We start from the raw sequence: 23,563 nt of genomic DNA, 5'->3' as shown, positions 1-23,563 counted from the left end.
ATGCAGACAGATTCACTATTTTGTGTATTACCCACAGAGTGAATCATTAGTAAACCATGGGATGAAACTCACAGATCTTAACTGCAACACCTGTATCCCTTCCCCCTGCCCTTTGTTTGTTTTTAAACATAGGAACTACAACCAGACAATTCTAAACAGCTAAAGCGACACTTTTTTTGACCTTCTAAGCTCTATTTGGTGTTTTTTTTCCCCTTTGAAACTACAAATGCTTGCCCAATACATTTTAGCCTTTTTTGCAAGCCTACCAAAGAAGCCATGACACCCTGGGGCCCACATACAAAAATCCACCAATCTACAGAATTAAAACACTTTTAAATTTTTTTAAACTTCCACCATAACCATCAGGAAACATTTACACTCAGAGATGACTAGAAAACAACAGCGAGAGATGGTATGTGCAATTGGAGTGACACTTGTCCTCTACACTATCAGCAGTTCTGGAAAAAACGCGTGTCACTAACATTACCTTAAGTGTGTGAAATCCTGTGAATCTACCCAACAAGTTAAAGTTTTAAACACATCAAAATAATCTACTTTTAAACCACGATAAAACAAAATCACTACAGGGATGTACAAATTCTCATATTAATTAGGACTTCAGTTTTGAAGTATAAAGGTTGTTACAGCACAAAATCTACCACTGTATGAGGACCTGCCACAAATAGCAGAATTAGGATCATAAATCTACTGGATACATCCAGTGAACACTCTAGTATAGTAAATTTATGTTTGAAAACCCACAAGAATAATTCTAAATCAGATTTAAAAAAATAAATCAAAACTACATTTAAGTCCGATTAGAATTTTTCCTGTCTCTTTGCAGACACGTGCAGCCTACATTTAATTACTTTTTTAAAGTACTTTCCATCTTCTGCCTCTCTTAAACACTGTAGTTTCATTGCTGGCTTAAACCAGCGCTAGCCATTCGCCTGCCCCCAACAACTCATTCCCACCCACACACCACTTCCAACATCTATGCCAAAACAAGCATTCATGCAGCAGGACTATGAATGAAATCGGGGAACCAACTTGGGTTTGAATTAACCATTTTTGTTATCAGGTTTCATTAATCCAGCTCAAAGTGGATGACCTCAGGGTGAGAATAAGTAGCCAGGATTAAGCTGACTGTGAAACTGGTATAAAATAACTACATAAATGACATTTCAAATATTACAAGAGACCTACACACTACCATAACCACGTAGGACATTCAGTGTAATCAAGTGCAGTCTATTATCAGTTGTGCCCTTCAAAGGAGTCAGACAGCATAACATTACAAGGGAGTGGAATAAGGAAGAAACCAATTCTCAACAGGCTGAAGTCCCTTTGCAAAATGCGAGTGCCATGTCTCCCAAAGTAAGACTGAAAAAAGTTACCATCTCACACTGATGCAGGTCTATATGCCAGGAAATTGTTTACCAAAGAACTGGCAGCTGTCAATATTTGTTACTCTAACTGTAAGCTAAGAAATCAGTAAAGTACTTTGAAAGTATTTGCGCCTTTTACATTGATAAAGCAAGATGTAACAAAACTTGTTGCCAAAAGATTTATTTGCTTTAAAACAAACAGCTCAACACTGGAAACAGACATGAGAGAAAATAAAATCTTGCTGCATTATTAAAAAGACCAGCTTTTGAGGTCATCTGCTGACCACTATTTGTTATTAATAAAAGAAAATTTAGCTTCCTTTGTAGTTTAATCACTTAGAATAATGTTTCATAATAAATTACTTGTAAATCACAAAGTGACAGTAATCTGACACTTTTCAGAGACAGTTCTGAGTAAAGATGGAAACAAACTGACAGCAGTTAAAGGAAGCCTCTGTGAACAGGTGCAATAATATCACTGTGAGGCTTTGAACCTGTAGTTTTTCCTATTAAAAAAAGGCAGAAGAATCAGCTGAAAATTCCCAAAGAGTATATTATATGCCTATTAACTTCCACATCTGCAGAGGCTGGCACATGTCTCCTTGGAGTCTCTCGAGGATAATGGTGTGGGGCTCAAAAATTGAGCTTCAGAAACATCTAATGACAAAGCTCAGACAGATCTGTTTCCTCAAGCACCTCAGCCTAAATGAGTTGGCATTCTAAAAGAGATTCACAAGGTTAGGTGGAACAAGAAGAAAGTTACTGGACCCAAAAATCCCTCTTTCTATCCCCTCTTTCCCCTCCAGTAACAGCAATCACAGCGCTGCAGCCAAAATCCTCAAGCACAAGTAAAGAGAGCTGAATACCAGAGCCACGTGAATGAGTCACTGCTCTTACTATCTCCGGCGTGGTTTCCATCTCAAGTGAAAATTAAGCCAGGACTGGGAGAGACAAAACAAAACCAGCCACGGGCCTGTCAAGGGCACTGGGTAGATCTGGCTAAGCCACACGGTGCTGTAGTGGCAAAAAGAAGAAAAAGAAATACCTAACACAGACTAGCTACGTTAGATTTACTAGTGCAACTGCCCTTTACGCTTTGTGTATAACAGGGTGTGGAAAATCTACCACTGTTGCCTTTCCAACAGTAGGCAGCAGACTAGCAGAATTCATTTGCAGAATGGGTTCTAGACGACCTCCGAAGAAGCATTGGGCAACAAGGCAGTAAAAAAATTCTAAAATTTTGTTCACACCTCTGTCACAGTTATGACCAGACATAACGCTGAAGCAGACAGGTTCCCTGAAGACACTTACCTCAATATAGTTCTGTGTGTTACCTTCAGTAAATCCTCTCCTTGTCCACCCATCAAACTATCACTTTTCATTTGCTATCCACTTAAGACTATTAAAAGATGTCTGAAGGCAAGTCAATGTAAATGAGGCCAATAATACAGAAGAATCTAATTCTACAGAAAGCATTATGTAGAACCTGCAGTTTCATTCCACTATAAGACATAGCGCTACCCAAATACATTAACTTCCCACAGGGTGCTCAGATCATCCTCTTCTATTACTGAAACTTAATCCATTTACAAATGCTTGAAGGGCTAAATTACTAAAACTATATTTGTGCTCTATTTGGACACAATAACTGTATATGCTTCATGGACAATGTCGTGGCAGAGATTTGAATTCCACACTTTCTACATCTAATCATTCTGATTTCACAAGATGCCTTCAAGGCTACGCTGCATATGTAAGCAATTTACCTTTATGTTACACTGGAATCATTACTTTTTTAAAAATATGCAGTTAGCTCTGCTGAACACTATAGTTTAAGTCTTAATATAGCTATTTCTGATCAAAAAAAAACCCACAAAGAGCACAAAGAGAATTCTTGCATTTCAGATTAACAGGACTTCCAAGATAAAAAATACATACATGAATAAACAAATGAGAAATCACTGTTTTTCTTTCACAAATTTTAATAAAATATGATCTTTTCTTCACACTTTATTCTCCATCACTCAAATTTAACCCTTCTGTGCTTTTAGACTTCTTAAGAACATCTATTTTATAGATTACTTCCAATAAAGCTGTCTCCTCTCTTCATCCATCTCAAAGCATATTTCTAATTCATACCTATTTCTGAGTTTTTCCACTTCCTTCTGTTGAACTTTGTACATCTCAGTTATGATATCAGTTGAATGCCAAATATTATATTTATATATTATTTCAACATAACACATTGACTGTTCATGATATAAATACAGAAAAGGAATTCTATGGATAATGTCCAATATAATAGTATTTAACATACGTAATTACAATCATGGGCAGCTGGCATTACTTTGAGTTTAGCTGCTTAACCATTCTTTGGGAAGAGTATATAAACACTGAATAGTTATATAACAATATATAACAGAGATTAGTTTGCATTTCTAAGGAAGGAGCTCCACAATTTTTCACACTGATGTGCTGTTTGGAAAACTTCTTCTAATAAGATGCACCATCAAAATATGATGAAATTTTGTATTTTCTAAAATTACTTAATACTGTTGCAGCTTTACTTAAAATAGTCACACCCAGACAGTATCATAGCAATTTACATTTCAGAATGTAAAATTTACTATAATTGAATTGTACATAGTCATAATTTTTTTACAAAATTTAAGTCTGACATGTTATGTTTCATGGATAACTGAAGAGTGTAACAATATGGTTCCTCTTCTGTTAAAAAAAAGTCTCAGTCTATACAAACAGTTCCCTTTAGGTCCAAATCCCTGGCGCTGTGCCCATACACTCTAGTAAGCCTGCTGGAAGAGTAGGAGAGGATGCTCAAGGCATTCTTTTGGCTCCTTTCTAAATGTCCTGGATTCTTTCCTGATTTTATCCTTATGATCCCTCTTCTCAGTCCTTGACAAGTCTGTTTTCTTGTTCTTTTAGCAGCCCCCTCAACGTGCCCTTCATGTCTCTGTTAGCATCATCCCTCTTCTCTTTGCATTACTTGGACTGCAGCTTGTTAACCAATTAGTCACATTTAGAGAAAAAGATGCACTGCACTTGACTACTTAGTAAGTATCACACAATGCTGTGTATAAACTGTCTCACAATCATAATATATGTAGGTATATATAAAAAGTATAATCTAATTAGTCATTGAAATGACTGCATGGGCCAAGGTTAGGAGGTCCTTTCTCAACATTCTTCCCCTCCTCAATCTAAAATACAAAGCTACTAAAAATGCTTTCTTGAAATATTATCAGCATTCCATCCTTTCACCTCCTCTGAACAATACTTTTTCTATCAAGGTGCACACAAGTGCATATGGTAATTGCATTACTTCCTTAGATTTAAAAATAAATGCTGTGTTCATACATCTCACCTCTTCACCAGCTTTCCCACAGTTAAAACAACGTAAAGCACTTCTGTTAATTTCATTTAATTAATATCTTCAACTCCATTTTTCCAAGAGAACCTTTCAGAAAATTACTGTCCCAGACATCTAAAAAATGTTTCGTGTGTATGACAGTCATGCAAATTATTTGACCAAAGTTCCACTGGCTTCAGTTCTCTATGTCCCTGCTGTAAAATTCTGTGTTTTTCACTCAATGAATTCCTGAAGGTCTATCGCTACTCAGATATGAAAAACTACTATTCAAAACATGCAGAGAAGACAGCCCAGCAATCTGAGGCTCAAAATGATCGATTTTAATGATTGAAAAGCTGAAAACTCAGAACAAGGCTTTAAGATGCCTAATGACTTTGCCTGCCTTTCCACACCCTGAAGCCAGGAATTACAAAGCATCCCTTTATAGTATGAGCAGAATTAAATCCAAATTTTGTCCAAATTTACAGTATTCAAGCTCACAGATATGACTACTAGAATTTTGAGATGATGTGCCAGTTTTGATGAGATGACATCAAAAAACAATTATGATTCTTCCATTAATTTTGTTTCGCCAATTGGAAGCCAAGAACTGCAGTATAACTGTAATGAATGTTAAAAAAAATAATCACCACTGAAACTGTGTCTTTAAGGACAGATTTTTAAAAAATAAAATAGAGGGTAGCCAGCAGACATTTGAAAACCTGGAGTCTCTATTTGTGACCAAAAGTTTACTTCATCCAAATCCATAATTTAATCCTTAATACTGGCATAAAAGGGATAAAAAGGTACAAGTTAACTCACAATGTAAAATTTTCAACATTTTATATTATTTCAAACCAATCTTATACAGTGTAGGATACATTTTTTTGTTTAACCTTATGAGCTACTAACAGTCAAAGCATCTAGACAACGTATACAGAAATTAATACTAAGACATGCTTTAAGCTATAGGCAAATCATATAGTTTCTTTTAATTTGATTGTGCTAACACACATTGCAATCTTTCCTGTTAAGCACTTGAATACCCACACAAAAATCAAACTGTTAACTGTATTACAGAATCAAGTAATATCATACTCTTGGTCAACACTTAGGAAAAACAGAAAAAAATAATGGAGAAAAGATTAAGCTTTGAAAAAAAGTAACACTACCACAGTGTTAAACCTTTTGCAACGCACACTTCACTACTCACATCATCTAAATAAAACTGGAAGACTTGTACGCTGCCTGTGAGGTCAATAACACTGAAGACACCAGAAATAGAAGCTGTGATTAGAAATGACATGGAGCAAGATATCATTTGAAAGGTCTGGCTAATCTTATTCTTCTCTGCAAACAATATTTTAATTTCTCTCTCGAGACAGGGGTAACACTATGAAAGAAAATAATATTTTTAAACACGCATGTGTGCAGGATGGTATTACTATTTTTTTAGATATACACACAATATTTATATCCATGTAACATATTTTGATTCTGGCTATTTTTCAGTTAATTTATACATTTATTATACATATAAATTATTTTTAAGAGCTTGTAAAGATTAATCTTCAATTTAGAAAACAAAGTAAAAGCCAATGGAATGTCAGAGAAACCAAAAGCAAGTACATGTCCAGATTAAATAAAATCCTCTGTTATAATGCCTACATATAGTGTTAAAACTTCCCAACCTTTTACTTCCCCAAATCTACATGTGGATATTCAGGTTTACTTCAAATTCATCTACCACCTATTAGTTGGCTTGGAATCAGTAGCTCCATCAAGCACACATCACTGACAACCCATGATCCAAGTCTGGAACATTATCTTCAGATATAGAACATACATTGTGATATTGCATGAAAAAAGGAAAGAAATTAAATTAGCTCGTGTATCTATATAGGCATATTTGTGTGTGTACATCTATAGGTGTACATTATCGACCGCATATGCCTCCCCAGAAAAACAGCAAGTTCACTGATTACCTCAGCAACTTTTGGAGGGACTCCATCACCAAGAACTTCCCTGATGAAGCACTGTTGAGTCATATAATATGAGAGTCCACAAGTTCTCTTGAAAGCATCTTTCAGTCGCTTTTAGCTCTATGTCTGTAACTGTGTTGAGTGAGAAGAGAGGAGAAAAAAAAAGATTTGGTCAATAAAGATGTCGTAGAAATGTAATAGCTTAAGGACTCTCAAAATCCTATACACCTTATATTTACTTTTACAATAAAAAGATAGGAAGAAATTAAATGCATGATTTCACCTAAATAGTGGGAAAATCTGACTACTAGAAAATGGAGATCCAATAATCTAATCTTCCTCAAAAAAGTGAAGTAGACCTAAAGTTAACATCAATGATTACAACAGTTCACTGACTAAGTTTTCTCTGACTACAATAGCGTATTATAATTTGTTCTAAATTAAGCACCATTATTGTCACACAAAAGGAAAATAAGCTAGCTTTATGATCAATTTTACATTGCATGTAAGCCAGAGAAATGATCTGTAACAACAGTGGTGAATATTATTAAAAGCAGCTCTGGCAGCATCCTTCAAGCAGTTTCATCTAGCAACCAGTCTACTTTTCTGTATATATAAAAAAATATTTAATCACCACTTATATGCTCATAAGACAGTACAGTGAAGCATGACTTTAACAGGAATACTACAGATAGATTTTGGACTAAATGTAATTCTTCACCTAAGATTTTCTTGCACAGTCAAAATCTGATTGCCAACTAAAACCTGTTCAAACTTGTTCACAATCTGTAAACGTGAAAAGTTGGATGACATCCCATTTATACTTGCACATGAGCTTCCTGAAAAGCAGTCCTTGCTTTCAAATTTTACAAGCATAAAGCAACTCTCTAACAAAGTACTTAAGAAGTGAAGTATCTTGCTGAACAAAACAAGTCCTTTATCAAAAAACAAGCTGCAGAGAATAACACACCATGACCTGGATCACATGTAAATTACCATGTAGTGCAGAAGGAGCTATTTACCATCTCGAAGCCAAAAGAAATTATGCTGTACATGACAGCTATTCCACTGTATTTATAGCAAGGCATTTTCCTTCCCCTGATATAACAAGCCAGACAAACAACACCGGCATGGCCAAAACCTTGTCAAGCTTTTTGTCAGCCAAAATAAAACAGAACACTTGAGAGCTTAATCCAGCACTCTCTTTAAAACTGCTACATTTCAATTAATTCATTCATCAAAAGAAAAATCACTCCTTAAAAGTAAATCACATTGAAACATTCCTCCCTAATTTAATCCTAGTCAACATTTAAACAGACTAGTAACTTCACTTAACAATGGTGTGTAAAAACAGAAATTGGGTCATGTTTCTTTTCAAATTTTGTTATAGATTCTGGGTACTTTTGACCAGAAAAAAATTCAAAGGAGCTAAGAAATAAACCTAAAGTGTGACCCACACAGCCCTGGTGCTATCAATTAACATGGATTTAATTATATGGCAGAAGAATGTTGGTATAATACTGTTACCTGGCTTATATGGTGTTTAAATTTCACTATTTCATATTAACATCTGTCCATACAGTCATTTTCTTTTTTTGTGTCTTTACATGTGATGATTTAATGAATGCTCAAACACCATTAGGCATACCAGCTGAAGTTTTCTTCCAAGATTTTTCCCTAACTTGAAACAGACTCTCAGATACAATATTTACAACCTGAAGCACATTCTCCACACTCCCCAGCTCTTCTGAATTACGGAAACAGGAAGCAAAATAAAGATTCTGCAAAGAAACTGACCCTCACACCACAGCCTTTCCTCCAAACATGTGCAAGAAATTAACTGAAGTGCTTCACATCAGAGGGATGCTTCACCTTGTCTTCTCCACACCTCTTATACACAACATAACTACAGCAAATAGTCAGCCAACAGGGACAACTCCCCACCACATGTTTAATGAGTAAAAGCTTGGGATTTTTAAGGGGACATAAAAAGGGGAAGCTACTGGCTTCATTATTTTGCCAAGGTAAAGCAAAGAACCTAGATCCTACAAAAATCTAGCAACAGTTCTTTGATGAAAATATTTTAATTTATTGTATTTTTATATGCATGAGCGCAGACACACTTTTAATAAAAATAGACTGCATTCTGGTTTTTTCTCCCCCTCAGTTAATTTTTTTGAACTTCTCACCAATCCAATCTGGTTTGTGGTCATTTGGCAAAAAAGTTTATACACAAACAAAGCGTTAACTAACCAGATGCTTATGGCTTTACACACATTATAATGGACTTTCAAGTAACCTAATTATTGCTTACTGCAAAAATAAGGTTGAAACATACACAACATATACAGCCACTAATATAGCACTGTGTCATTATTGATGTTTTCAGGTTTAGCTTCCTGGCTCCACAGAAAATTCAAATAATTTTCATTAAAAATGATGAAGGATTTCCCCCCTCCATGCATTTATAACTACTGATTTTGTGTCCCTTGATCCAATTCCTTACAATTTCTCCCCAGCATGGCAGCATGGCAGGGAGGAGCAAAGGAGGCTCCATATGAACTCAGTTGGACAGCGGCACAGTGCTGCTGCACCGACAATCCCCACAATTTCTGGGCAGAGCAGTTTTACACAACTCTAGCTACCTTCCAGCTGCTGTCACTGCTGAGCCCACTTACCGCAAAAGCACTTCTCAATAGGAACACAAGTACAATCTCGCCGAGTTATACTTGTGCACTATTTTCTTGCTAGGATTAATTAAAAGAAATACAACAGCCCATAGCCATGTAAAACTTCCAATTACGGTTTTAATAGAAAATTTTATTTAGCCAATAAATGCGAACTGACTATATGTAATAGGCTAGAACATAAAGTGATTTTAGTCAGTCAAGTACTTTCATAATCATAAAATTTACTGGCCATTCCTTTATGAGATTTACCTGTATTAACAGAAATTAAAGTAATTTGTAATCTGACAACCTTAACTGCAGACCATATTAGTACTCCAGAGATATTGTACATATCACCTTACATCCCTAAGTGCATGAAACAAGTTACGTGTTTCTAGGAGTCACTGAAACGCAACCACCTCTCTGGTGACAAAACTGCATAGAATAGTATTTCTTGTGAAATATTTGGTAGAGTTGCTGTTTTGCAGTTTTGCAGGACAGAGAAGGCCCCTACTCTAAGCAAATACATCTCACTGTATCATGAGTAAAGACAACAAGCAGAGCGATGAAACTTAGACAAACTGCATCTTGGGAACACACAGTACTCCCAAGAGCACTGTAGGCAGCAGTCATTGGTACTTCTTTGAGCACCTACAACTGCCAAGTGCGTACTTCAGACAGTGCTCAAGACTAGGAAAATCCCATACATACATATCTACTGTGAAATGCAGAAGTGACTGGACTCCTACTGAAGACAAGGAGAAGGTTGGGAAGAAGTCTTGTCAACCAAAACTACTAAGACCTTCAAAAACAACTGTCGGTATATCATTTAATATTAGATGATAAGTTGATACTGCTAGTCCATGCTACATTTCTAAAACAAGTTATTAGTGCTACAGAACACTTAATATTATTGTTTGCATGCAGAAACTACAAAACGGGTCATGGAATTACAGGAAAGGTGATTACTTTCATTCCTTCCCCAGGACACACACATTAAAATGACTGATGCTGGCCATTTAAAATCATCTGCAAAGCTTTGTAAAAATAAGTTCATTATGCATTTAGATCCAGGCACATGAAAATACTACTGAAATGAGCAGAGTATAAATCAAAGATATTATCAATGTTTATTATGAGCCTGGAAGACAAATAAAATATTTGAATAAAAAATCCCAACACCAAAGTACCAATTACTCAACATAGAGATAGAACATGATGGCATGTTGAGAAGAAATAAGACTAAGTCTTAAATTATGAAAGTAACATTTCTAGAAGCAATAAATCTATTACTATTATAATATTAAAAATTAGAACATTCACATACCCACAAGCTACCTTTCTTCTCCCAATTCCACAAGTCCTACGCAGCAAGCATCATAGACCATGGAGATATTTTTAATCCCACCTTTAGATGTGAATGTAGTTAACAAATCTGTTTCTTACACTGACTTAAGTTTCTTCTTCATGTATATTCACTTTTTCCAAAGGCAGTCTTACCAAACACTTTAAGGAGACAGCTGTCTACAAACACCTAAGAAAAGACCATTCACAAGCAGCTTTCATCAGATGTACAAGACAGACACTACACTACCAGATACACTGTTGCTGCATTCATAACCTGACAGTGAAAAGCAAAACATGTTAAGACTTCCCAAAGCAAGTCAGTCTATGGTGGTCAACACCACAAAAACCATCTCCACATCGCTCCTACCAGTAACAGTGGCCCAACCTCAATATTACTGCAGAGAAAGCAATGCAATTGAACTGCACACCTAATTCTTTACACCTCAAGGCTACAGAAGCTAACATTTTACTGTAAGGTTCTAATTCAAAACAATAAAACCAAGTTTCAGTAGTTAGATACTGTATGTTAATTCTTAAAAATATATCTGCCTACTTCCAAAAACCACCATGGAAACAAATGGTCCCTTCCACAAAAGGAAAAGTCACAGACTATGTTATTCTGTCTAGGTAACTTTCCTAATACAAACCTCCTCAATGCTACCTTAGCTGGATGGTTTCCAGTAAGTTAAAGACAGTTTAACAGAAGATTATTGCTGCATCCAACTCCCCAGGGAATATTCGAGCTCCAGTTTGTTTAATAAAGTTTAAATGAAACCATGCAACCTCAGCTAAAAATGTCACCGCAACTTACAGTAATTGTAACAAACCTTCAGCTCATCAAACTACCGAGGATATTTTTAGTTTAATAGTGTTACTTAAACTTAATGCTGTTTATATGGATTTATGACTCTACTATTTTTTTAAATTCACATCTATGCAGGTAATGATTTGTATAGTGCCTTCCATAACAGTCCCATGCTGGAAACCACCCTCTCTACACTGCTTTCATGCCACGTATTTATCACCAAGTCATCCTGGAGTTTTCCTTTTAGAATACAACTGTATCTGAAGCTCAAACTATGCAAGCCTAGATGACCAACTCTAGACTTAAACCTTATTTTGCCACTCATATAAAACTGACCTGAATTTCAGAGGAGATCCCTGCCAGCCTTGCCACTGATATAAACAGGAGCTGCAGGGAATCTGTCTCGGAAAAAATAAGCTACATTATGTAGAAGCCTAACGTTAGATACCCACATTCTGGACATTAGATACAACGTTCCGCCTGAAAAAGGAAGGCAGGGAACACAGCTGAAGTTACAGGCCTCCTCCTCCTTAAAACTAAGAGGAGTGTGTAAAAACAAGGTTAATTATCTGAAGCATTTACTGTCTAGTACTCAAATTCTGTATTATTTACATGTGCTCAATCAACTACTCTTAAATTTAATGTCTGTTTTGTATAAAAATTGTAGCCCAAATAGCGTACATAAAACCATAATGTATGTATCACACAGTTTCTCCTGAAGAAGCAGATACTATTCTTTCTGCTTCCCCATTCTGTAATGTTAAAGTAACATCTTTAGACGGACCTTACATTCTGTTTAACTAAACTAAGCTGGAGGAAATCAACCCTTACAGTGGAGCTTTGGCAAGTTTTGCAGACACATTCTCTATTCATTTTAGAAACTTTTTTCTTTCCACATCCTGTAGCACCAATCCCACCCCCACCTTCTTGTCTTTATCTTGGAAAGTTTTAAAATGCATTGTGAGTAATGTATGGTTCAATGTACAGCACAACATCTGTCACTTCAAGACAAAGGTCATACTGAAAAGCACAGGACAACTTTACACAACAAATACCCGTGCTAAACTCAGCAAGCTGGGAAGCAAATACCTGTCTCAGCAAAAGTTACTCTGCTGTTACAAGACTGCTAGTCAAATTTATTAAGAGTCATCACAAAAATATGACCACGTAACTAAATACACCTAACATTGATACTTTGGCTTGTTCACTTCCTGTTTTGGGAAAAAAAGAGAGAATAAAATGGTGACATCAAAGCCAATTCCTCACTAATCGAAGTACCTACATTGCATACTCTATCATACTTCCTTAGAGACTAATGAATCTAAGTTAAGGTTCGTACAAATTACCTCAATAGTATGTTTTATTCAAACACTGTAAGAAAGTAGTTAAAATCTTCCTTAATTTTTTTTTCTTTTAATGATGCAACGCTAGGAACACTATTGAGCTCAAGAATGTAAGAACTGCCATGCACTACAGTCTCTGCTTGGCACCAGTAACTAACTTGCACCTAAAGCAAGAACCAAGAGAGTAACTTATCTTCCCATCTTTCAGCATATGGCTGCTCTCCAACCCCTTTGCAAAGAAGTTTAAAGATTTACAGATGCACTGAAGAGAAACACCACCAAAATTTACGAGCAAGCACGGCTGCTTAAGATGCAACAGTTCACACGTGAATGTTAAGCATTATAAGAAACAAATATTCATTTTGAAAGGAGCTTGTCTAAAGGTTAAAAGAAATGGTTAGTCATGCTTAATGGATTTATTACAGCTTCTATAATATAATTACTATATACCTTGCCTGTGACATGTGCAATGAGAGTGAGCACAATAAATGCATTTTAATTTCCTATTTAATATTTATTAGGAAACTCAGACCAGCCACAAAAATAGCTTCCTTTACAATGCTTCTTCCCCTACCCTTCAAAATCCAAGCATAATTATATAAAATGCTGTGGTAATACAGAATGAGATATAAAACGCAGCTTTCAAAAGCATACAGTTGTCTGTTGTAGTAAAGGATAAGAATAAAAGCACAACATTTGAACTCGTTTAATACTGTCCAAGACATTCAGGCAAGAGACACTTAACCTCTCCATGTCTTAATTGTCTCAACACCAAAATGAATATAAATTCTAGTCTACAACAGACAGATGTTTGATAAATGATCTCAGATACTCTGTAAGAGTACTATAAGCTACTACTAAGGAGCTGCTTTAATCAGTGAAAAGGACAGAATCCCAGTAGTTTAACTGAGGGTGGGTAGAGTTAATCTGCCATGGCTACTATAAACTGACAGCCAATTAACATAATCTGTAACAAACTGGACACAGAAGCAACACGCGTATCTGTTTTCTTTCCTTTCATCTCATGTGACTGCTGAAAACCAATCATTGATTTGGTAACCTCTATTTACACCAGAATCACAAAAGTAACATGCGTATCATCACTTCCATTAGTATGAGAAGCAGTAACACCACAAAAAAGCTGGTAAAATCTTTAGGTCTCAAAAGCCTAAAATATTTCATTTGGCTACATGAAAAGAAATTATTTATTCTAGTTCACAGGTGACCAGCAAAAAAAAAAAGCCAAGGCAGAAGACCACAATATATTGACAAAGCTGAAAATCAAAACACAAAACAAATTGCTCCATAAGCAGGAAGAAAAAAAACAGAGAGGATAAAAAGTTCAGTTAAGGTGAAGGGTCAAGAAACTTTGAGTTCATCTGAGTAAGGTGTCCTACAACATATCTAGTAGGGCTGGTACTTTTTCCCAGAACTGCAAGCATTCAAAATGCCCACAATACTCTACAAACACACACACACACACACACAAAATCTGAATTTCCAATGTCACTACTGGATGAAAAACAGCTTGCTATGCCAGTGCCTTAAAAAAAGAACAAAACCCACCCCAAAAACCCCCACACAACAAAAAACACCAGCCCTACAGATCTCAAGTATACAAAGCAAGCAATAATTTGCAACCATCAGCATAACACTGCATTTCTTCTTTACTAAAAATAACCAAACCTGAATTTTAATAAAACAGACAACTTGATCATCCTTCAGAAAGCAAGTAAAATTCACCTACCTCAAGCTCTTCCCAACTTCCAGCTTGGGTTGTAATAATTCTAATATTTTGGTTTTTAAGTGACAATTTTACAGGTTCAATATCAAACTCACAGGGCACATAATTCTCTAACCAGACAATTATCTTCCCTGTAATCACTTGCTCAATATTTCCCCCTGGAATCTTCATCCTAGTTATACATGGAAATTTTATTACTTTTTTCATTAGTCTTTATTGTGACTTAATGGCTGTGGTTATGAAGTTGTCAAGAACCAAAGCAATTACTAAAAAGCTTCAAAGAAGTAAAATGTGCAAGTGAACGTAAAGTATGTTTGGGAACAAGCCCAAAGAGGAAGAACAAACTGCAAAATACAACTGAGATAAATGAACCAGCTATGACTAAAAAGACAACCTCCACACCCACCCATTCCTGCCAAAAAGGAATCCACTTGAGAATATTTTGGGGGAAAACACAGACAAAAAAACCCTGCCTCCCCTAATGAAAAAATTAATCTACTCTTAAGGAATCTTTCATAACCAGAGCATCAAAAATGGCACCATTCAAATTACACAGTGCATCTCACTAAAGACTTAACAGTCTTAACATGATACTTACCAATAACACAAATTTAAGGATAACAGCAACACAGTTTTGGAGTTTAAAAAAGAAAAACATAATAAAATTATTCAATCCATTTGTATTTTTTTCCTCCTACCTATTCTTTGGGTTTTGGTAGTAGTGGTTCATCCCAGGGATAAAGCTTTTCTTGGTTCTATCAGACCTAACCATAATGCATATCAAAGGTTTAACATCTTGTGTGTGGAGAGCGGAAGAAGATTTAGTTATTACAATAGGATTTGCCAATTTTCTGTAACATGAATACTTAGCATTTATGTGACGCTTTTAATCTTCAAAGAGCTTACTTCTCACAGTTACCATCCTCAAAAAGAATGCCATTAAGTATTATTAGCCTGTTTTATCCATCTGTAAAGCATCTCCATCGGGGCACACACTGTCACATTGCTATTTGGATTACGTTTGCTTCAAGCAAAGCTAATCAGTACAGGTTCTGTGACAACCCTCCCCATAAGACTAGTGTGGATAGAAATTGCTACATAATAGCCCCAACAGTGAAATAATCCTCCCACCATCTGAGCACTTAAATCTTATTGGCTATATTTTATATCCTCAGGAATTAAAGGAGCCTAGTTTTATATGCTTACCAGTCCAACCCTGTAAGCCACAGAAGAAACCTGAAAGAACCTGAAAATTCAGAAATCTCTGCAGATCATTAAAATAACTTTTACCATACGTATGACCACAGATGTAAGTGCAACAGACTGCAATATTAGGGACAAAAGTAATTACTGTTATCAATAAAAGAACTGGTAAAGTCATTCTCAGTGACTGAACAAAGCGATTTCTAGCCCTGATTAATCACCTCTCCCTGCCACAGGCCCCTGTCAGAGCACTTATCGCTTCTTCCAAGATGAGGTGCTGTTACTGCTCTAGATGCTCTGAATAAATTATTGCTGACCCTGGAGAAGAGAAAATACACTCAGCTAGCTGACCAGCACAGCCAGGCATGGGAACAGTAAGAAAAGTAAAAGGAAAGGAGGCAGAGGTACAAGTTTTAAGTGGTTTTAAACACAGAGCATAAGCCATCTTGCAGCACCAGCACCAAAAACCCTGAACTCCCCTCCAAAAGACAGAAGCATGCACTAAAATGAATCAGGAGTTAGGGAAGCCCTAGAAGTAAGAAACCCTGTCTGGGATGCCTACTTTCACCTGAGCATAGTCATCGCTCATTGTCCAGTTTCTAACCTCTTCATTCCTCATTTTTCTTTCCTTTTCCACTACTATTTTCTTCTGATGCTTCTTCATGTACATGATCTCCTAGGATGATGGGTTTAGGTCTCAAACTTTTCAGTACTTGGAATGGATATTTAGTCCAATTTAGATGAGAAACAAAACTGTGCTCTTCTGAGCTGTCCCTTCATCAGTTTTCCTGGCAAATAGACTGAAGGTTTTTATTGTCATAGGTGAGCAGAACAGCTTCTGTCACAATTCAGAAAAGCTGCTTCCACTTTATTACCACCATGAAAATCATCTAGACATTTATGCTTGTTAAGATACACAAAATTACATTATATAACTCATTTCCAAGAAATAAACAGCCTATTAAAATGAAAGGCAAAGGCAAATGCCAATCATGTAAATGCAAACACCACATAAGGACCTTGCTACAAAATAAATTATAATATAATGAATATTTCATATCCTCTCTCCCAACAGTGCCAAAGACACTAAATGCAGCTATATTATGAATTGTTCTTAATTAAAAAAATATAGTCTAAGCCTGAAAGTTAAATATAATCTGCAACTTCTGCATCGGAAGGCAGTGTTTCGTATAGCCTTTAGTGAGGACAAAAGGCAAGTAGTTATAATTTGCGATTTCTGGTATAGTTTTCATCAAGTATTTACTCAAGTGCTAGTCTCTGGCAGCTAAGAGCCAACTCTAGTTAAGTGTAGTACTTAAATACCATGACAAGTAAAGAATAATAAAAGATTCAGGTATTTATACACTGCTAAATCTTAATTTCTATAGTTAGAAGAAAAATATTACTGACTTGCAAGTCAAGTGTTTTGGCACAAACACATTACACGTATGTATACATATAGCTGATGGACAATAAAAGGCTATGTATTTCGAGCCTTCCTATTCTTAACTCTTGGGGATACATCTGTCTAAAATATAATCTCAAACTCAGATGCAAAGTAAACTATTTTAGTGTCAGGTCACAAATTTATGTCTTCTGTTACGCTGGTATAAACACATAAGTTTGTTACGCAATCTGTGAATGGCTGAAAAATAGAAGCAGAATCACGAATAGAGACATTAGCCTATATAGTCAAGAAATAAAATAAAAACTAACATGTGGTTAGTTCTGGGACCCTATTACATGTTTGGTAGAACACCAAGAACTGAATTAGATTTTTTTTTTTTTTTTTTTTAACAGACAACAGCAAACAATTAGCATCACTATTTCCAAACTCCATTTTCACTGCTGCATCTCCTGTTAAGAGAATTCCCCATTAACATCCGAGGACTAATATTCTGAAGAACTACCCTGAAAGATGCCATAGTAGTTTTAAGTATATCTGTGCTCTATTACAAAATTTATCTCTAAAAATATTCATCATTAGAAGTATACTATTCCTAAGATCCTACATTTGCAAGGATGAAACAGCGTATTTAGATACACCATGTAACAGCTGTATGGGAAACCACCTTCCAGTGTGATGACTCAAATCTCAAGAGTTTCATATAAACACACTGTCCATTGTTTCATAGGAGAGAAGCGTAGAAACAGAAAAGGTATTAGAATGACTTAACACCAAGAAGCTACAATGCCCTGAATAGCATCAGCAGCTGGAATCTCTCCCTGAATCCCTGAAGAGACTCACAAGATATCCCCAAGGACATTACAGTCTCTATTAGAAGCACTACATTTACATAATAAATTATGAACATTTTATATGAAGAGATATTTATCAAATATTTTATATTCTGCTTTTTAACCTCTGTTCTCGTAATACTCTGGCTTCTGCAGGTATTTAGCCAGTGTTCTATATTAGAATTAGTGTCTGTTATGGTTCCTTCCTCCTTTAACCTATCTACATTGCAATCTACTCATTATTTAAAGAACAGGATTAGTTCACACAAGACATTTACACAACTGTTCTTTAAGCAAGGTAATTAGAAGACAACACTGAATTGCAGGTAACACAAAAAAAGTGGGGAATTTGTTAGTGGCAAAAAGATCGATTAAAATTCTCTAGGAAAAGAAAAATCATGTTGTTAGCTGCAAGACTGGAAAACAGGGACCAAAAAGTTCTTATATTACTTTTCCACTGACAACCACCTTCGTTAACGTCCTCACAGAATACAGAGCAGGCTATACTGACTGCACTAACTGCTGCTGCTGATTTTTCTTAAAGAAATGCTGCTTCAGCTATGTTAAGTACAAATCCACTTTTCTAATTTCTAAACTAAAATCCAGGATTTAACTGTATCACATTGTTAGGGAAAATGTGGTAAAAATCTTCTTTACAAGACTAGGAAATTTCCAGTACAGAATAAGATTTTGTTTCTGGATAACACCTAACAACTAGAAACATGGATTGAAAAGAAGTGCTTCTTCAGCCCAAAATAGATTAATGATGCCATATTCAAGTTCATTTTTAGAACAAATTTAATCTGCAAAACTGAAGTTCTCATAATTACTATCCCAATACTTTCAGTTCTTTTTCTCTACATCCACAGACTTATTAAATCTGACACTTCCTGTTCTGCTTAGTTTTCTGAGTTTCTTCCACATTTTTTTCATTCAAGGTTTCAGAATTTTAAAAGAACAAAATTTCCAAACTAATGCAGTAAAACTGACCATTTAAAACAACTGTCAAAAATTCCAACTAAATCAGTCTTGTGTTCATTTGTAGAGTCCCACTGAGACAGTAGCATATACCTGTTAAAAGTATTTCAGTTCATGACTTGCTGCTAAAGCAGTCTGCCACAGGACAAAACCTGACCATTTCCATTATCACTATAAATTAAGATAAGGAATATCAATTCAAAACACAAAAGAACTATAAGCATACATTCTATATCAAATACTTAACATGAAATTAAATTGCACGAGTGGATGACAACCAGAAGACCAGCTAACAAAAAGATAGATACAATGTGAATAAAAAACACAGCTTGTGAGGAAGAATTCAAAAGGCCTTGTAATAGGTTTTATTTTTAAAGGACAAAGAATACTTTTTTATACCGAATGCAATTATCTCTTATTTTGGCCTGGTGACATTGCCTCTCATATCTTCTGGGTCCAATTCAGACTCTAAACTAAGCGAAACAGCTTCAAAGGATTTGGACGTTAAAAAAAAAAAAAAAAATCATCAAAATAAATGTTATACAAGACACTGAAAAGTATAGCTTCGTTTTCCCTTTGTAGTTGATGGTTAGAAGCACGTATGGCACTCTGAGGACTGATGTGGCTGCCTCACTCCAGACCAGTTCTACACTGCCTTTCTCTGTGGCTCATGACATGCACCTGCAGGGAACCTGACCAGAAGAGAAGTCAAATCCCTTTTTAAGGTACAGACTTGTCTCACTGACTGTTTAAAACCATTCCAAAAGTCAAAATTGAAGTGTATGGCAATGTGTAAAGCCAGATGATATTTCTGCCCATCTTCTCAGTCTGTCCAAACTTACCCATTACAAGTAAGTGGCTGTCCTGTTAGTTTGAACAGCATCCTTGTCCCAGAAACTCTGGATGGTTTGCAGTGCATTCCACCTTAATGCATTGGCGAACACATTAACCTATGCAGTTTATGAATACCGTTCCAGAAAAGAGATCATCATTTTGCCCCAAATACACCACATGGTAAGCACAATGAGTTGTTAGCCTCATCAGCACATTTCCATGTGATAGGAGAGGCTTGTTATGTGTTGTGATAGGCTAAAAGGAGAAGGGAGAGGAGGATTTAAACACCCTAGAGATCATGGCATGTCACCTGATATGCCAAGTCACCCTACCTGTGATAGCTAATCACTTTAGTGGAGGTAATGATTCAGGTGAGTAACTATTTCAGTGCTTTCGCCTTTCTTACGTTAAGTAACACATACAGTGGGAAATAAACCCTGGTCATTACAAACTGCCTCGATTATCACTCAGCCACACATCAGTATTACACTAAAATAATGAAGGAAATTTTTTTATTGTCATTATAATGAATGACTTAACGGTCTACACAGAAAAATGCTGTGATTGATTATAACTCGCATCAGTTTTTAAACAGATTTAGTGAACCGCTACAAAAACTATAAGCAGACACATTTTGTTTCAAACCAAGATCTGAACCCATACCAATGAAGAATCAGAAATCCATAAGAGCTTTTACACCAGCTTAATAAAACCACAGTTGAAAGAGATGCACTCTTTCCAAACATGTCCCCACCTATAAGAAGGACTACGCCAAGCCTGCTCAGTTGTAAACACAAGCTCATAAAAAACCCCTACTCCTCAGAGGTGTTAAAATTCATTACGTAAAGAAGAAATGCTAAGTATTCTTACACAGCTAATCTGAAAACACTAAAGCTACACCGACACAGTCATCACTAACAAAAGTAAGATGTCCCTGAAGAAATCACAAAAGAGAATGCGCATTAGGATTTTGCCACTCTTTAGGCAAGCAGGGTATTTTTATTCCAGTAAGTGCTAGCAATAATACCGTATTCAAAGTTTTGTGAATTAGACCCTTTCAAACTCTTAGGCAGAATCTACCTTAATGGATTTTTCTTCTACATTCATCTTTGCCCAAAGGCTTCATTGTCTCATTATGTAAATGACCTTTTCATTTGAAAATTAAACGTTAAAGATGCTTTTTGTAGTTCTTCAATACTGCAAATATCACATGGACATTCACAGTAATTCAGACTAAGTACAACTTAAAGAAAAAGCGACCGCTTCAAGCAATTTAACAAATTAAGAAATAACTTGTTTTAAAAATACTTAAAAATTGGAAGTCTTATTTAGAATTAACCTCCAGAACTTTCTTTCCTGTACCAAAACTTAAACTAGGAAATCATCAGTTTTATTATGAAGAACACTGAAGACTAGACTGTGAAATGCAGTTCTGAAAACATGCATGCAGAACTTGAAGACCTTCAGCACACTTTCCATCTCATTGCATGTTCCTCACAGAACCCAACTACCAGTCAACACCCAACTGGAGCTCACCTAAAGAGAGGCCAGGCAGGTGAAATCCAACACTTTGTGCTCCTGAGTAGCCTGCACTGAACACCAAGTCCCACATGTTATTCAAAATAATTCTGGAAGTTACCACCAAATAGTTCAGTACTGCTAGTTAGCTAGGCTGCTGTAACAAAGCGGACAGCAAACAGCACACTCATTACAAAGACTTATCAGTCAAGGACAGGCAGAAAAACTCTCACACTTCTTCCACTCATTAAGAACACAACTTCACTTTATAGGTGTCCGTAAGTACCTAACTCTGTAAGGTTCCATGGCGAGACACCAAACATTTCTCGGTGCACTCCCAGTCCCTCAGTCAGCAGCAGTAAAACAAGACTGCAGCTCCCAACCCAACGAGGAACACAGCACCTACCTGGCCCAGTAGGACTTGAACTGGATGCACAGGTCCCCGCTAGCAAATCTTTAAAATTAATAGACTACTGTTAAATAATCCAGGAGGCCCTAAAAAACCCAACTGGGTAGCTCTGGTTTACAACAGTCCTTGAAATAACGCAGTCAGCAGACAGAAACAATTCTGGTATTTGAAAATATAACACTTGTTCTGTCTTGCCTCCATTTCTTTTCTGTATGCTCACTGTATTTTGAATTTCTTCTTGGACCAAAAAAAAGCAGGATTATTTTAAAGATAATTAGTAGCTAAGTCATACAGATGCCATGATAAGAGCTCAAGGACATACAACTCATTAGACCTACCTGGCACTCCCCATATACCAAATTATTTAGAACGAATGTATGAATTCACAACCTAACCAAAAATATACTAAATTTTCAGAAGATGTTCTGTCATTTTTAAAATGACGGACATTAGTAAAATCTGTTTTTTTCAAATACAGAAAAATCATTATCAGTCCTATCGCAAAGCAGCAGTTGTACAACAATCTTTATTTATAGAATTAAATAGGCATATCATGCCTCACCTAATCACATTACTTGCTAATGTTACATTCTTTTTTATTCTCACAAAGCTTGTCATCTCTTCACAGGCCCATTTTTTGAATATGGTTTCATTTTTTTGAGTACTAAAGAACTGAATGCCTTACTTATTTTATGAAATGAGACAGTAGGCTGGCTTCCCTTTGAGCAGAAGAAAGGGGATGAGGGTTGTTTCACTCATTCCTCCCATAGTGCCAGCAGCCAGAAAGCCTGATACTGTTATAGGTCAAATACAACAGGACCCAAGTAGCCCCCTCTTTTTTTTTTTTCTTTCACATTTCATTAGAGATGCTTCATATCATTTTGAAAAGCTTCCTAGTTTCTATTTTTGTCTTATTTTCTCTGTAGGACACTGTCAGGTAGATTTAGGACCCTGATGTTGTATTTCATAAAAACAAGGCTTTACAAAATTCAAGATGAACAGAAATATTTCATAGAATCTATCAGGTTGGAAAGTATCTCAGGAGGTCACATAGTTCAGCCTTGTGCTTGAAACTGGGTCAACACTGAACTCAAACCAGCTTGCGGACGGCTTTGTCCAGGCAGGTCTAGAAAACCTCTGAAGATGAAGTTAAACAACTTTCCATGGGCATGTATATTTAGAAAAAAAAAAAAAAAAGAGGCCTGCTCTTACAGGAGTAAAAACTAGAAGCCAATTAGAAAGAGGTGACCACGAAAATAACTGATTTTGTAGATTAAAATACAAGAAATAACGCAGAACAAGCAACAGTTATATGAGCTGAGATATACAGGCATATAATCTATAAAACAAATAAAAGTTTTGAGTACTCAATTTTAGTCCACATCAATATAAGAAAATATATGACGTATATAATAGCCTGATAGTGTACTTTTAGCCTATATCAAGACGTTTAACACTCAAAATGAGGATTTGTTCAGCTTATTCTTTAACTTCTGCCACCATGGCTGGAATGATTTCATCTATTTATGCTCATTTGGCAGCTTTCCTGACCGCTTTGATTTGAATCTCTAGTAGCATGCTGACAGGACAAAAATGCATCTAATATTATGAGACTACTATTATTTAGAGACACGATTCACCTGTTGAAGTGAGAAACCAGAGGACTCCCAACATTTACTGAATCATATTTCAAGGTTTTGAGGGCTTCTTGCTTTAAGACATTCAACTGTATCTTGTT

The 23,563-nt window shown here is 36.0% G+C and overlaps 1 protein-coding gene across 3 annotated transcripts in view; it reads right to left on the bottom strand.

Moving 5' to 3' along the window:
• Window positions 1-23,563, bottom strand: part of USP32 (ubiquitin specific peptidase 32) — an 81,279-nt gene that overhangs the window by 52,045 nt on the left and 5,671 nt on the right. For all 3 annotated transcript variants that reach the window (XM_030027960.1, XM_030027961.1, XM_030027962.1), the window contains exon 2: window positions 6,741-6,869. In XM_030027960.1, coding sequence (XP_029883820.1) covers window positions 6,741-6,803 — 63 coding nt within the window. In that variant the 5' untranslated portion in view covers window positions 6,804-6,869. The remainder of the gene's footprint in view (window positions 1-6,740; window positions 6,870-23,563) is intronic.

Source organism: Aquila chrysaetos, chromosome 10 (assembly GCF_900496995.4).
Source record: "Aquila chrysaetos chrysaetos chromosome 10, bAquChr1.4, whole genome shotgun sequence".
In the NCBI taxonomy this organism is placed as follows: domain Eukaryota; kingdom Metazoa; phylum Chordata; class Aves; order Accipitriformes; family Accipitridae; genus Aquila; species Aquila chrysaetos.
The sequence above is the reverse complement of the archived record's forward strand: the minus strand, read 5'-3'. Positions and strand labels throughout refer to the sequence as shown.